We start from the raw sequence: 16,666 nt of genomic DNA on the forward strand, positions 1-16,666 counted from the left end.
AGGCAGATCCAAGGGGGACTTAGAATTTGAGATAAATCAAGGATTATGATATTGTAATTTATAAGATTGTTGTATTAGTTAAACAAAGAGGTCAATAGACTGATGCAGCTCTAATGCCATGGCTGCCTGCATAAGAAAACCAAAATCTAAACCTATAAATGCCTCAAGGTTACAAAATTAAAAATCCTCACGATGATCAACCACAAAGAGCCAACTAGGCTTTAAGCTATATCCAATCAACAATTTCCTTAGTTTTCTTCCATCTTTTCTCTATTAAAGCCCATCCCCAAGCTCCTGTTGGTGGAGCACTCCTAACTACTTCTGGCTTGGTGCTGTTAATATGCTTCAGTTTATCTTTTGATAGTTTTGATGTCAGAAGAGGGAACCAAAGGAGAATCCCCATGGCCTCAAGGAGCAAAGAGCAACCAAGGGAAGGTACCTGCTGGGCCTTAGGCTCACGGCTTTCTTGCTCCTCTGCAGGTGATGGGTAAGTACCTCTATGCCAGCTCCACAGTTTTTGCACTATGAACTTCCAGAGTTCGAGCATTTCCTTTCTTGGGCTAGTTCTGGAAACTAGCTAGAGTCAGACTGGGTACAGAGTCAGAATGGGTCTGCGTTCAAACCAGGCCTGACTTAGAAACTGGACTGGAGCCAGGGTCAGACTGGTACAACTTGGAAACCAGCCTGGGTCCAGTGTAAAGACTCAGGTGTTTTAAGACTGAACCAAAAGGTTACCCTAACCAAAGATAATTCTGAATTACAATGACCACAGTAGAGAACTTTTAACCTAGATAAGCCTATTCATTTAGAAGGTGCCCTAGAGAAAAAGGGGTCTCAGCCAAGGAGTCAGTATACAAGGTAGAGGGAAATTTATTTATCCTCCTCTACAGTTTCCAGTGACCAGGATGAGACCCACTGAGACACCCCACTTGCTTCAGAGCCTGCACATGGGATCCTGAGGAAACTGGTAAAAGCCAGCAAATGGTGAGAATTCCCACCAAAGCCAGCTCTCCCAGATCTCTGTTTGTTGTGTCTGGTCAAGAGGGAAAGGTAAAATTTCACATTGTTCCTTTCTTCTGGAATTCAGATTGGCAGGCAAAAAAATATTTGTAAGAATAACATCTTTGAATAGTGACTCATGAATTTCCCTTTGGGAATGCATTAGTTATAGATCCTTTCTCTCCGAGGGACAGCTACTGCCTTTTTATTTGTCATTGTGGTTTTTTTTTTAAGACTTATTTATTCATGAGAGACACAGAGAGAGAAAGAGAGGCAGAGATACAGGTCCCTCCCCTGCAGGGAGCCCGACGTGGGACTCGATCCCGGAACCCCAGGGTCAAGCCCTGGGCTGTAGGCGGCGCTAAACCGCTGAGCCACCCGGGCTGCCCTGTCATTGTGTTCTAATAGTTGGCTTGGCAACTGTCAGATTGGGAACCCCCAAAACATGGACATACAAAAATATGGGTTGCACTCCATTTGTGGATAGGGTCTTACTCATTGCTGCCAGCTTTCAAGGGAATTGTCTAAATCTTTTTTCCTTTGGCTATTTTTTGAGAGTGGCTCTGGATCATGGGAGGATTGTATCTTCTATACCTCTCTGAGGATACCTCTTGCATCCACTGGGTTGGTTCAATACTGCCAGGAAACCTGACAAGAGATTATAAAGAATTTAAAGTAACTCTATGATCAGAAGTTAGCCAAACTGGAAGCTTGATAGGAAGGTGGGGTTTTTTTTAAGATTTTATTTATTTATTCATGAGAGACAGAGAGAGAGAGAGAGGCAAGCAGAGGGAAAAGCAGGTTCTACGCGGGGAGCCCAACACGGGACTCGAACCCGGTCTCCAGGATCACACCCTGGGCTGAAGGTGGCGCTAAACCGCTGAGCCACCCAGGCTGCCCTGATAGGAAGGGTTTTAAGACCTTCTCCCCTAAGTTAAATGAAACTGTGTTAACCAAGGGAAAGAAAAACATTACAAAGATAAATAGCACTATATCTAGAACACAGGAATCCTTTGGTTTTCATCTTAGTTGAAGATCTTCTCCCTGATATAAAGAAGCAAACTGAAGATAATGTAGGTAGATGAGTGGATCAGCCTTGATATTATTCAGGTTGCATCCCAATCCTTTGAGGAAGTAAAAACAACTGTACTTGTCTTATAAATTAAGTCTTTACAAAAACAGAAATGCCACTCTAGAAAGAATTCAAAGCCTTCCTATCAGTTTTACCAATCCCAAAACCTTCCCTATTTACCTCCAAAGCCTTGCAAGTATTATAAAATTCTTGATTTATGATCAGAAGTTCTCCTTAGAGGAACCTACATTCTTTCCCAGTGCTTCTGAGAAGTAAATGTTCTACCAGCCTTCTCTCACAACTGAGGGCCATCTCTTCAATGCAAACTTCAGGGAGCTGATTCTTACTTACCAGAAGGGAAAGAAAAAGAAAAGGAGGAAGGGGCTATTGGGAAAACAGGTTAATTAAAAATCTGGAAGATCTCCACACAGATTAGTAAACATGTTAAAGCCATTCTAAGCAGACAAACTTGACTTCATGCCATCTTCAAGAAACACAATTGTAGATCCAACAGTTTCTATAAACTAGTGATTTTTAAATTATGATACCTGTTTCATGGCTAGAACTTTAAAACAAAAGCTACAAGCTTTCTGTTTGTATCTATCTGTATGTTTATATACATTTATGTATGTATATTATAAATGTGTGATATTGTCCTACCTCCATATGGCATTGCCAAAATTAATTTGTAAAGAGCTTTATTTTACTGGCTTAAAGAGAAACAAGCTTAAGGACAAAAAAAAAGTCACTATATAAATGAAATCTGTTCTCAGAAATATAAACATTAACTCAAATGTTTTCCAAGGTCACAAGATCTAGGACAATCTTCAGTAAATAAAAGTTAGTTTAAGTTTGTTGGCTTAATCAAAACAGGTATATCTTTAGAGTTATCAGCATTAAATATAATACTTTTATTTTACCTAGATTTACCAAAAGTCAAATAAGCTCATGATATCTCTGTTATAAAATCTGTCAGCAAGAAAGAAAACTAAGATGACACCTGTTTAATGTCTCATGAAGTGTCAATAGGTGATCTAAACATAATTGTTAAGAAGTAATAAATCAAATAGATATAAGTTTACAAAGGAAATTTTCAAGAATAATGATACTTTACACATCTACTTAAAAATATCCAAAACCTTTTTAGTAACTTGAAACAAAGTTATACCAAATAAGTTAAATGATGCATATTCACTGAGTATCTAGATCATTTCCAAGTGAGATAAAATAATGAGACATTAATTACTGAACGCAATTTTTATCTACTTTTGGCTTCTTACTACAGAGGAACTAAAGATATTTAGGTCTGTTAGTAAATATGTCCTGTGCTTCACTGAAATATTGTATTAATGAAAAAGCATATGCTTCTAGGAATTATGAACATAGTCACGAATTTGCCAATCTAAAGAATGCTGGTGTAACACTTCACATTGCTTACTTCTAACTTTTCACTAGAAATTAAGGTTTATAAGGGTTAAGAACTCTGATTAATATGATTAAAACTACTAGAAATAATAAGGGAAAAACTCTGGATACAAGGAAAGTAAGATGTGTTTTTGGCTAAGAAAATGTCAAGGTATGAAGATGCATTTTTTGTTAAGAGAAATGAAAATAATTTTGCCCTAAAGTCAAGTTGGTTCCTTCAGAATGGGAAAGAGGAGAACAAAGGACAAACTAAATGGATTAAAAAAAAAAAAAACTAAACTAAATGGATTACAGAAAGTTGGGGGAAAAGAGACAAGAGGAAATTTTACCTTGAGTATTTAAGCTGGCTAAAACTGAATTGTTATTCCAAGAGTTTTAAAAAATAAACTTTGACATCAATAATATACTTATGTAAAACTACAAATTTTCTTTCATCTGCTCAAAGGACAAGGTTTTCCTAAACTTTTGGTCCGCTCTTGACAATAAGAAACTGTGACAGGCCTTTCCCTTCAAGTAATATGCCTAGAAAACAAATATTTCATGTTTTCCTAAAACAATATTCTGTGCTCTGTGCTATCTTCATCATGTCTTTGATTACTTAAGAAAACCGAGTCTTCTTAATATTATAAGAGTGAAGCTTTGCTCATAGCACTCTGTATTTGCCTTTGAAATCTTTTGTCACATTAGTTAAATAGATAATTAAGTATATTGTTTCAGTGACCTGTGATTCTATTAGCCAAGCATATAAAACCCTATGATATTTTTGACAAACTTTCCAAAATCAAATTCTAAATGAAGTCTGACTTGTAAGTTTGGAATTTTTTAGAGGGTCCCTGGAACATTTCAAAAGATTTATTGTCTCATAAAAAGACAGACATTAATTAGATAATTACCCTTACTTGCTATGCTAAATTACATGAGAAGCACTGTCAAATAAGAAGGAATAATTACATTATATTTGTATGGATATATTATTAATATAAGTGTTGCAGCAATTATATAAAATTCCTAGAAATCTGATATATATTCTGGTATAAGTTAATCACTTATAATTCTAGTTATTACCTTAAAATGCTGTATGTCACAGAAATAACCACATTTTCTTGCCAATGGCATTATAATGAACTCTCATCAGCTCTTTAACTATGGTCATTTTTATGTCCTTTGTCCCTTACAGTTACTGATTTACTAGGATGCTTTTCCGAGTGTTCCTGCAAAACTGTTTCATCTTCAAGAAGACCCATGGAAAGGATTCTAACAAGTTCAGAGTTCAGTCTTGTAACTCTCAGATCACAACACTGAACTGGGTAAGAGCTGGCAGAACTCTAAGGCAGAAATGTATGGCTTCATAAAATGAACAAAATATCAAGATCAACAAGAATTAATTACATAGGACTGAACAGGATAATTTTTATAATGTTTATGACTTTTGTTTGAAACTTTATGGCTCTTTAAAGTTTTGTTTTTCTAGAGTTAAGAAAATCTTCTTTCTCTTAAACTATCAGCAATTTGGTAAAATGTATCTCTGGAAACAAAGATGAAACATTTTTCTCCCTAGCCGATCCCTCCAGAATTTGGAAACTCTATACTTATTTCATGGCAATATAGTTATTTGCATAAGTTCAATAAGAATCTGTTTTCTTTGCAACAGGACACAATTGGAAACATGGGCTATATGAGCAAGACTGTGCTGAAATGTCATATTTGATGCATAAAATCAGATGTAACCAGGTAATTTTAAGATACTACAATTGACTTTATGGAACCAATAGAAGTTCCTTGGAAAAATCAACCGGGTACTGTGCTTATGGGGTTCCTGGCAGCCTTAGCAGGCGAGGAAGGTAGGTCACTTCCTGGCAAGGCCAGGAACCTCAAGATATCCTGGAGACCTCAAGAAGAGAAGAATTCATTCAAATCTATGGGTATTACCAGTGAAGTTTGATGAATTCTTGGCTTGGCTTCTTAGCCTGGAGAGCCTATAAAAGTCCAATCTAAGATTCATTATGAAAAGTTCCAGCAAAGCAGATTTTTAAATCTGGCTTTAAAAAAAAAAAAAAAAAAAAAAAAGCCTATATGGCCAATCACTGTTCTTGCAGCACTTACATAAATAATCAGGCCAACTTTAATAAAATTAGATTTATTCTGCAAATAAATTAGTTTTAGTGTAATTATCTATAGTAGAAATGAGTAGATGTAGAAATGATGGGTAATGTAGAAGAAAAATTAGGACCCCTGGGTGGCTCAGCGGTTGAGCGTCTGCCTTTGGCTCAGAGCGTGATCCCAGTCCCAGATCGAGTCCCACATCTGGCTACCTGCAGGGAGCCTGCTTCTCCCTCTGCCTATGTCTCTGTCTTTCTTTCTGGGTCTCTTTAAGAATAAATAAAAATTTATTTTAAAAAAAGAAAAAAGAAGAAAAATTATGTTTCAGTAGAAAACTGTAACACAACCTGTAGGTATCAAATTCTTCCCCTGTTCATGGTCTTTGAGGTTTTGTTATATATATATGAACTGAACTGGATAGCGAATTCCTCTAGTTTCAATCAAATACCTGGCTACAACCCTCCAAACTAACATTCCTTCTTTTCTCCCACCCTTCTGACTTAGGATCTCAAAAGAACACAGATGCCCTTAAGGTTCCTTGAAGGGAGCCATACCAGGCTCTCCTCACTACCCAGACAGCAGCCATACCTCAGGGACTTGAACCTTGGGCCCACATCCCCACAAATAAAAAGGATTCTTTCAGACTTTTGGAACTGCATACCAGCTGGAGATCTTAAATGAAAACTGACTGGGGCGGGGGGGGGGGGGGTTCCTCCCCAGAAGTAGACAGCATCTTGAGGTAGACAGCTCTCCCAAGGTCATGAATCAAGATTTTCAACTCTAATCTGAAATTTTTATTTCTTTTGCCTTCTCACTACTTGCTTTCTCACTCTGTTAATGCACAGGAAAGAGGGGCTAGAGGCTGAAATAATTGGCAAAGGACAACAATTTAACCATTCATGCCTATATAATGAATCTTCATAAAAATATGAAAGGATGGGGTTCAGAGAGCTTCTGGGTTTTAAATATGTGGAGATTTGGGGAGAGTGGCTTGCTCAGAGAGAACGAGGAAGCTCTTCACCCCTTCTCCATACCATGCCCTCTTCATCTCCTCTGACTGTTCCTGAGTTCTATATTTTTATAATAAACCTAGAATCTAGTAAGTAAAATGTTTCTCTGAGTTCTTTGAGCCTCTCTAGCAAACTAAGTGAATCCAAGGAGTAGGTCACTGGAACCTCCAATCTATAGCCAGTTCATCAGAAGCACAGGTGACAGCCTGGACTTTTTTTTTAATATTTTATTTATTTATTTGATGGGAGGGGCACAAGCAGGGGGAGTGGGAGAGGAAGGAACAGGCTCCCCGTTGAGCAGGGAGCCTGATGCAGGACTTCATCCCAAGACCCTGGGATCATGACTTGAGCCAAAAGCAGACGCTTAACTGACTGAGCCACCCAGGTGCTCCAACAACCTGGACTTTGGCATCTGAAATGTGTGTGAAGGACAGTGTTGTAGTAGGCCTGAGCTCTTAGCCTCTAGGATCTGACTCTATCTCCTGGTAGATGGTATTAGAATTGAGCTGAAATGAAGGACACCCAGCAGGTGCCTGAGAAATGCTTGTTATTGGTGGGGGGAGGGGCAGGGGCAGACACCCACACTGGAACTGGGTACCAAATCAGGAGGCATGAGGGATGAAAAGAGAAGCAAGGATATATCTGAGCTTTGTATTTTGTGAAGCTGGATGGATAGGGCCTTCAAAGTCACTAATTAAAGGCGTGATCAGGAGCAGCCTGGGTGGCTCAGCAGTTTAGCACCACTTTCAGCCCAGGATGTGATCCTGGAGAACCAGGATAGAGTCCCATGTCAGGTTCCCTGCATGGAGCCTGCTTCTCCCTCTGCCTGTGTGTGTCTCTGCCACTCTCTGTCTCTCTCATGAACAAAACAAATTTAAAAACCTTAAAAAACAAAAAAAGTGTCACCACACTGCACAACTACAGGCAGAGGGGAGCGGTGGCAGGGGGGAACGCCATCCACTTTGAAGTCAATGCCAGCGGTGCCCCCTGGACTTGAGCACAAGCAGTTACACCATAATGTCATGTGACAAGCTGTGGTCCCTAACCTGGGCCTAATTTCCCCCATCGATCATTTTCCTCCTACCGTACCTGAGGTCTGTCATCAATGACCAATGTACCAAAAGCCCAATGGAATCAAGTGTTTTTGTTCAGCTGTTCAAGTTAAGTTCACTGAAATTACATGATGAGCCTGGGCTTTCAGAAGAATTCTGGGCAAAAGGAAATTAGGAAGAAGAAAGCCTATATGCACATATGACTCATGTTGGAGGCATGTTGGAGGGCTGTCTACTCTCTTCCCACTCATCACTGTTAGCAATGTCATGCTCGTGTAGCTGGGCACATATGGTTTTCTGGTCATGTGGCCCATTGCTGGGAAGAGCTGTGGATGCTGCTACTCTAGGGCTTCAGTGCCAGCGAGGCATGTTCCACAGAATTCACCAGAAGCTTGAGACTGACTCATCCCTTACAGCCTGAGAAGTCTAGCGCAAGAAAACAAAAGATCTCTCCAAGCCTCCCCCAGGGACTCCAAGGCAGCCCAGATATTACCATGGTCCCTGAAGAATGACTTGGACACAGCTCTACCTGGGGCTCCAGGTGAGTAAAGCCAGATAGGAAGCCATCCCACCCACCAGCTGTCAGCAGGTAAAAGTGTTCACACCTCAGACCACCACAGCAAAACAGACAGAAACTGAGTGGAATCTGGGACCCTCACCTGACATTCTGCCTCCCAACTGCTCACGTTTATGAACAAGTAAACTATGGCTCTGCCCCAAATCATACTCCACTAGCACGTCAGCCTCTAAAGCAGAGAAATCTAGAGGAGTTAAGTCCTGGGCCCCAAGAAAGATGAAGTCTCCTGACTCCTAAAACCAAATATGACCATGTGTATGAAGAAATGACTGACAGGAGAGTCACTGTGATGTCTGCTTGGATGAGATTCTTCACCTCTCTGTGCCTCGGTTTCCTCATCTGTGAAATAAGGATGATGATGACTGTCTCTATTGTACAGGGACTGTGAGAATGGACAGTGTTAGAAACACAGATTGGACGCGTCTTCTTCCTGACTGGTTTTCGGCGGTTAGTCTCCTCAGCACTGCCCATAGCAAGATGTCTTCAGGAAATGCCAAAATTGGGCATCCTGCTCCCAACTTCAAAGCCACAGCTGTTATGCCAGATGGCCAGTTCAAAGACCTCAGCCTATCTGACTACAAAGGAAAATATGTTGTATTCTTCTTTTATCCTCTTGACTTCACCTTTGTGTGCCCCACGGAGATCATTGCTTTCAGTGACAGGGCAGAAGAATTTAAGAAACTCAACTGTCAAGTGATTGGTGCTTCTGTGGATTCTCATTTCTGTCACCTGGCTTGGATCAACACACCCAAGAAACAAGGAGGACTGGGACCCATGAACATTCCCTTGGTATCAGACCCCAAGCGTACCATTGCTCAGGACTATGGAGTCTTAAAGGCTGATGAAGGCATCTCGTTCAGGGGCCTCTTTATCATTGATGATAAAGGTATCCTTCGGCAGATCACTGTAAATGACCTTCCTGTTGGTCGCTCTGTGGATGAGACTCTGCGACTGGTTCAGGCCTTCCAGTTTACTGACAAGCATGGGGAAGTGTGCCCAGCTGGCTGGAAGCCTGGCAGTGATACCATCAAGCCTGATGTCCAGAAGAGCAAAGAATATTTCTCTAAGCAGAAGTGAGCGCCTCGCCATTTTAGGGCTGGGCTGCAGTGGGGCATCCATGAAAACAGAATCTTTTTTTTTGTATTATTGTCATGCTTATAACAAGACTTTAGACTCTGCAGATGTGGTATGTGGTATGGGACAAGACAGCCCTTTCCTGCTCTCCTCTGGAGAGAATGGTCTGAGGTGTGCTATGGGGCAGGCCAACTGATATGTACAGTAGTAGCAAGGCATCACTTTTGATCTTTTGTTGTTTCTATTAAACTTGAACTGAGGAAAAAAAAAAAAAAAGAAAGAAACACAGATTGCCCTTAAATCAGTGCCTGCTGTGTGGTAAGCATCCACTATTATTACACTATTATTACTTTTTAGGACAGGAGTCTGACACAGTGCTCCCAGGCTGTAGGCAGCAGAATGACAACATGAGTTCCCTACTTGCTTCTTGTCAGTTCCAGTAACCACAGCTTGTGAGGTGAGTGCAGAGGGCACATTGGAAAGACACCAACAGTGTTTTGTTACAAAAAGTCTATGATGATGAATAAGATTCTCAAATCCTGTCTTATTGCCACTTAAAGAAATGGCTCAAGCCTTTTTCATTTCCCTGATATACTGTCTGCTTGAACAGCCATGTGGGGTTAAGAAGTTTTCCATCTCCATAGGCCTCAGTTTCCTTGACTATAAACCAAAAGCTCTCTGAAGTCCCATCCAAAAGTAACATTCTAGAAGGGTCCTCGACTCCAGGTGCACACAAAATCAACCAGGCACTTTGGCACATGTGTGTGAAGTCCACTTTTTCCCACTGAAGGTCTTAGTCTTTGTTTTTTCATCTTGCTTCTGGTAATCAACATTTCAATATTAAAGTCAGAGAATTTACAAATATAACAGCTAAAAAAAAAATACCTCTGAATGATAAAATGCTTCCCAATGAGTATTTCTAACACCTCACAATTTGTCCTGGAACTAGGTGGTGTCAGGGAACTTCTAAGAGCCACCATAACCCCACCTACTGTACCCTCATTGAAGAAGTCAAAAGACTAGGAAGCATTTCTCAGTACAGATGTGCTAAACACCGTGCCAAGTACTGCACAGCCATGCCCCTCCCTCTCTCTCTCTCTCTGCAGCCTCCCATCACAAGAATTACAGCATCCCGGGGTGGGAGAGAACTTGAAAATTTGTCTCATCTGACCACCTTCTGATACAAGAATATCTTCTACAATATCCCCACACCTACCCTGTGGTTAACACCTCCAGGAATGCCCCCACTCACGATCTCTAGAACTTACTAGTTTTTTCATCTTTTCATCAAGTGGCCAGGCCCACAGCTGAGTGCTACTAATCCAACAATGAACCCTGCTCTCAAAGAGTTTACAGTCAAGAGAGAGGTACAGGTGAATTAATGAATGCAATGAAATATGATATTGAAATACTAATCTTCATGCTTTTCTTTCCCTAATTTCCTTGAACAGCATCCTTCCCCAAGTCAACCAAAGGTTTTCACATATCCTTGATGAAAATGACGACTATTCCAGCAGAAATGCTAATGGATATAAATGGTCAGAACTCACTTTTGTGATGTCCAATGCAGGCACCTGAAGCCCACAGCAGAAACAGCAATTTTGAAAGACAAATAATTTTGACTTAAAATGTCTGGATTCTGCCAAGAGAAAAGGCCCTTAAAAATTAAGAGTCAGGGCCCCAAGACAGTATGGTGGAGAATGATCTAACTCTAGGGCACATCAGAATTGCCTAGAATACCTATGAAAACACAGGTTGCTGGCAACCACCCCGTGTTACTGATTCCGTAGGTCTGGGATGAGTAGTATCTGTACTGGTAGGACCCTCCTGGGTGACATTGTTACTGCTGCTCCAGGGATAACACTTTGAAATCCATCTTGACAGTGGACTGGAAAGACGATCCAGGTTCAGGTCTAGGAGAAACTAAGTGACCCCCACCTGGGCTGGGAAGAAAGGTGGGGATGAACTAGAAGGGTCACACCTGGGCAATAGCAGGGCTTGCTGAGAAGAGGGACTGGACTCAGGGGGTACTTTGGGCAAAGTGGAGTCAACACTGAGAAACTTTTCATCATCACCCATCAAAAGCACCAGGGGGCTAGGAGAGAGCTAAGCCAATGTCTGAAGATCACCTGCTACCATTTGAGCAAGCACTGCACATCACTTGTGCAAAGGATCCCGTTAACTGTTCTTCCCATTGCTGCCCAGTTAGGCCCCTCTACTGACTGCTACATGCATGACACCTTAAGACAGTCTGCTATTCTCTGGACCATCTGTATTAGTTTTCTAGGGAAACCCTAATCTATAGAGACCCTAATCTCTGCCTTCATCTTTTGCATGTCCTTTCCTCTTCTTGTAAGGACACCAGCCATTAGATTTAGGACTCATCTAATCCAGTATGACTTCATATTAATGTAACTAATTATACCTGTCAGGACTATTTCCAAAGAGGGTCCCACTCTAAGTTTCCAGGTATACATCAATTTGGGGGGGCACTATTCAATCCACTACTGAACTGAATCCAATCACTGATTCCCTTACCCCCTCTCCTTTTCAAAAGCTCAGGACACTCATTGGTCCCTTGAAATAGAAGGTGGGATTTTTGACAAATAGAAGAGAGGCTCCAGAGAAGTTATCCAGTTGCAGAAAAATTCCCTAAACCTGCACTTTGGTGGGAGTGGTCAGTAATAAATCTCACTCATTATGATAATGTTGATAGGTTATTATGAAGAAGGCAAGATGCAATGGGAACCCAGAAGGCAGGCCCTGAACACAGACTTGAATGTGAGGCATGGTTTCCTAACAGTTAAAAGGTCTCGGGTGAGATCTGAAGAATGAGCAGAAAATACTCAGCTGAAGATCTGGGTGAGAAAAGAGACACCAGGGAAGAGTGTTCCAGTGGGGGAGACACCTGGACAAAGACCCAGAAGTAAGAGAAAAACATGATTCATTACCAGAGCTCAAGCACACTCAAGATGACTGGATTGTAGAGTGGTACATGGGGGTGGGAGGGAGAGCACCTAGGGTACTGAGGTGTGAGCCCATGGCTTTTATCTCTTCAAGTCACACAGAATAATCCTAGCCATTCTTCAACTCAAGACTCCTTATGTCCTTTTTTTCAAAGTTATTTAAATTCCATTAGTTAACATGTAGCTTATCATTAGTTTCTAATGTAAAATTTAGTGATTCATCCATTGCATATAACATCCAGTGCTCATTACATCAAGTGCCCTCCTTAATACCTGTCACCCAGTTACCCCAAACCTCACCCACCATCCCTTCATCCACCTTGTTTGTTTCCTAGAGTTAAGAGTCTATTATGGTTTGTCTCCCTCTCTGATTTTAACTTATTTTATTTTTCCCTCCCTTCCCACACGATCCTCTTGTTTCTTAAATTCCACATACAAGTGAAACCATATGATAATTGTCCTTCTCTGATTGACTTATTTTACTTAGCATAATGCCCTCCAGTTCTATTCTCGTCGATGTAAATGGTAAGATTTCATCTTTTTGATGGCTGAGTAATGTTCCGGGATATATATACATATATACATATATATATATATGTATATATATCCCACATCTTCTTGTCCATTCATCTGTCAATGGACATCTGGGCTCTTCCTGTAGTTTGACTTTTGTAACTGCTGCTATAAACATTGAGGTGCAGGTGCCCCTTTGGATCACAACATTAGTGTTCTTTGGGTAAATACCTAGTAGTGGAATTGCTGGGTTTGGGGTAGCTCTATTTTTAACTTCTGTGGCTGCACCAGCTTGCCTTCCCTGAAGTGTACACACCAGAAGTGTACGAGGGTTCCCCTTCCTCCGCATCCTCGCCAGCATTTGTTGTTTCCTAACTTGTTCATTTTAGCCATATGTCCTTTTAGTCCTTTAAAAACAGGTATCTTGTTGTCCTTAAATGTTCTCTTCTCCAAGTTAAATACACCTAATTTCTCCAAGGATTTCTTGTATACTTTAGAGTCCCATCTCAATCCTAACTATCCTGGTTGAAGTCCTGCAAATACGCTCCAGTTTGTCTAAATCTCTCCAGGCAGAATCCCCAAATGGAAGAAAATACTCCAACCCAACACCACAAGATCCATGTTTACTGATGGCAGCTTTCCCTCTTAGACCTAGGAATACAATTAAGGCAGGTCTTTGTGGCAGAGATTGCTAACTGGACCTCAATATCCACCATTACTGTCTTCCTTTTTACTAACATAAGCTCCCCCAAAGTTTAGCTAAGCACATGGCTGCCCAACTAGAGAGAGATTAATAACTTTGTCTTCTTTGTACCTGACTGTGTGACTCCATAGCCTAGTCATGTCACACAGACTAGTTCTGGACCAGACAAGTTCTGGTCCATATGATTTTCTTAGCAAAGTCATTTATTCCAGTCTTCCCCCCTCCCTCCCTCCTCTCTCTCTGGAAAGAGAAACAACTGTAGCAGCATCCTTGTACTCAGATGTGGAAGTCCCATGTTGAAGAGAGCAGAAAAAAACAGCCCACCTGGGTGTCTGGATGACTTCTTGAGGCAGAGAGTACTCTACTCACCCTAAACAGCCCACCCATCTCTGGACTGTTAGATGAGGTAGATGGAAATTTCTATAACCTTTGAGCCACTATAATGACTCCAAGAATCATCCCCATGTGGACCCTACTGATATATATTACATCTGGTATAGATGCAGGTTTATGTGCTCATCCAGAAAATATATCATCCCCATGTGGACCCTACTGATATATATTACATCTGGTATAGATGCAGGTTTATGTGCTCATCCAGAAAATATATCAAGCATCTACTAGATGCCACACACTACGGATTTGGTGGTATCGTTATTTCTGAGATGGGCAGTATATTGTTCTTTGTTTACAGTCCCTCTTGTGACACTAGGAAAGTGGGTTCAATGTTAGTCTTTTCAGCTCCATACTGGGCCTTAGGACACTGGTTGTCTGCTCTATGGCAGCTTCTTCATCCCTAGGCTGCCCCCTTCAAGCCCCAGGATAACTTCATGGAACAGTTACTGTTATTTTCATTTTACAAACTTAAAAAACTAAGACTTTTTTTAAAAATTGATTTTAATTTCCTTAAGAATCAGCAAGTATGGAGTGCCTGGGTGGCTTAACCAAGCGTCTGCCTTCAGCTCAGGTCATAATCCCAGGGTCCTGGGATTGAGTCCTGCGTTGTGCTCCCTGCTCAGTGGAGAGTCCACATCTCCTCCCTCTGCCCCTCTCCCTGCTTGTGCTTGTGTGTGCATGCTCTCTCTCTCACTCTCTCAAATAAATAAATAAAATCTTTTTTAAAAAAAGAATCAGCAAATAATATTTAATCTAAGAGACAGCAAGAAATTTCTAACATTCTCAGAGAGTGATAGAACAAGATCTTGTTCAATGACCTCTCAATACTGCTCTTCCCAAATGAACTTGGCTAGGAAGCTTTTTTTTTTTTTTTTTTCAAGAAAGGTTATTAGCTTCCTCCCACCCAGAACTTTGGGAAGGCTGCTCTAGACAAAACTGCAATGCAAGGAGATGGGAGGAACCTCCCTGCTTCATCTGTTGTGATTCCCCATCACTTCCAGGTGTTACACCTGATCGGAAATATCTTCCTCCCAAGAGAAATTATGTGATTATAAAGCTCCAAATAACAAAAAAGATAGAATTTCAGGCAACACCAGAGGATATCATTTTGCTTTGAGAGCTTCCTGAATTCCTTAAATCTTACCCAGAATGCTGCTACCATTTTTGCTTTGTTGACCTTTTAGGGAGAGGAAAAGACTAGATTTACAGTTCCAGGCTTAAACAGTTAGAAACAAAAGTGATTTCTTCCTGTGGCAAGCAATAGGATGACTCATAATTCAGGAGTTTTGAATGTGTGACTTCACAATGTGATCTCATACAGGTTCAGTTAAAAATTTGGGAAATGGGCACTGATTCTTTTATAGGTGATTCAGGGAGACAGTTAAAGACTGTATAGGGTAAGTCCCAGGAAGGCTCTAAATCTTCTATTTCTAAAAGAGCCTTCTGAATACAATATTCGTACCTTCTACAAATTAAGAAAAGAAAAGAAAAAAGAGGAAAGAAAGAGAAAGTAAGCAAGCACAGAACCAGCTCAAAACAAGCAAGTATAAAAACAGGCAGCTCTGGGGTATCCAGATGGACAGGAAAGGTGGGGTTGTCAAGGAGCTGATGGCTGGAGAGGCTGGGAAGCTGGTGAGAGCCCTCTGCCCCCTCCACCTTTTCAGAAATGAATGCAGTGCAAATGCATGCTCATTAAGCAGGAGGCCTACTGGAGGGCCGGACTTTCCTGGCCCTGTTTGCAATGCCAGGGACCTTGCTCCAGGGTTGTCATGGGGAAGTTACTGTCGTCCTCCTGGCAACAGGTTACCCTGGTGAACACCAAACAGCCTGGCCTGGCCCAGTAAGCTATGGGTCAGGCACAGCATGCTGTCCCCACACTGCCCTGCCCACTCTCTCCTTTCATTCCCCTACTCCCTCATTTGTACCACCACTTCTGCAAGAGGTGGCATTCCTTCCTATGTACAAAGACACTACAGAAGGTATCTGTTTAAGGGACCGGGTGTCCACAGACCTTTTCTACTTCTGACCTTCCAAAGCCTGGCCAGCCGTGGGCAGTTATGCCTGCTCCCTTCAACCCCTAACTAAAATGAGAATAGCTCTCAGAATAAAAACCCCTCTCCACCTATTTTTATTGAATATCTCAGTGCCATAATTAAAACAAATGAGAAGCATAAGGAATACCTCGATGATGACAACAATGATTAAAGTCTATAACACAAAGTGAAATGAAGCTCTAACCTGTGAATTGGATCAATTTAATGTAGGCAGCTAAACAAAATGATTCAGTTAAAGCAAATCCTTAATTGCTCGTTGGGTTGCCAGATTTAGCAAATAAAAATAACCGGCAATGCTACTCAGCAAAAGGTTTTTGCTCAAATTCTCTGAAGAGTCCTCTCAACTTCACGTGCTTCCTGTATCTACAAAGCCTTTGGGTGTGGAGAGCAGAGAGCCAGAATGCAATGATTCTAGGGCCCACTGGCACCATCCCCCAGCCAGTAGCCCACCGGCTGGGGGATGGTGTTGACCCAGCCTGTGTGTGGCAGCTACCCTGCAGGACCATAGAAACATCATGATCTCTTTAGACCTATCCTAGAAGGAGCCATGAAAGCTTTCCCTGGGTCCCTTGTCTGTGGCTGAAATGCCCTAAGTTCCCTTCCCCGGCTGGACCAGATGTAAGGGTACATGGTGAGGTGACTGACTGACTGATCCTTCCCTCATCCTGTCCTTGATGTCTGTATCTAGTTCCAAGAAATCCAAGGAGTTAATACAGTACTGTGAC

The 16,666-nt window shown here is 41.4% G+C and overlaps 2 protein-coding genes across 19 annotated transcripts in view; one reads left to right on the plus strand and one right to left on the minus strand.

Annotated features, from left to right (window-relative positions):
• Positions 1 to 16,666, minus strand: part of GLIS3 (GLIS family zinc finger 3) — a 622,522-nt gene that overhangs the window by 476,286 nt on the left and 129,570 nt on the right. The window lies entirely within an intron of this gene.
• LOC121475863 (peroxiredoxin-1-like) lies at positions 8,611 to 9,569 on the plus strand. The gene has a single exon (XM_041729565.1). It carries the CDS (start codon positions 8,626 to 8,628, stop codon positions 9,310 to 9,312), a length of 687 nt encoding a protein of 228 aa, XP_041585499.1. The 5' UTR covers positions 8,611 to 8,625; the 3' UTR covers positions 9,313 to 9,569.

This window comes from Vulpes lagopus, chromosome 2, assembly GCF_018345385.1.
Source record: "Vulpes lagopus strain Blue_001 chromosome 2, ASM1834538v1, whole genome shotgun sequence".
Lineage (NCBI taxonomy): Eukaryota > Metazoa > Chordata > Mammalia > Carnivora > Canidae > Vulpes > Vulpes lagopus.

What these genes read in the sequence shown, in the direction of transcription:
- LOC121475863 (XM_041729565.1), top strand. Translation starts at nt 8,626, where the DNA reads ATGGACAGTGTTAGAAACACAGATTGGACGCGTCTTCTTCCTGACTGG.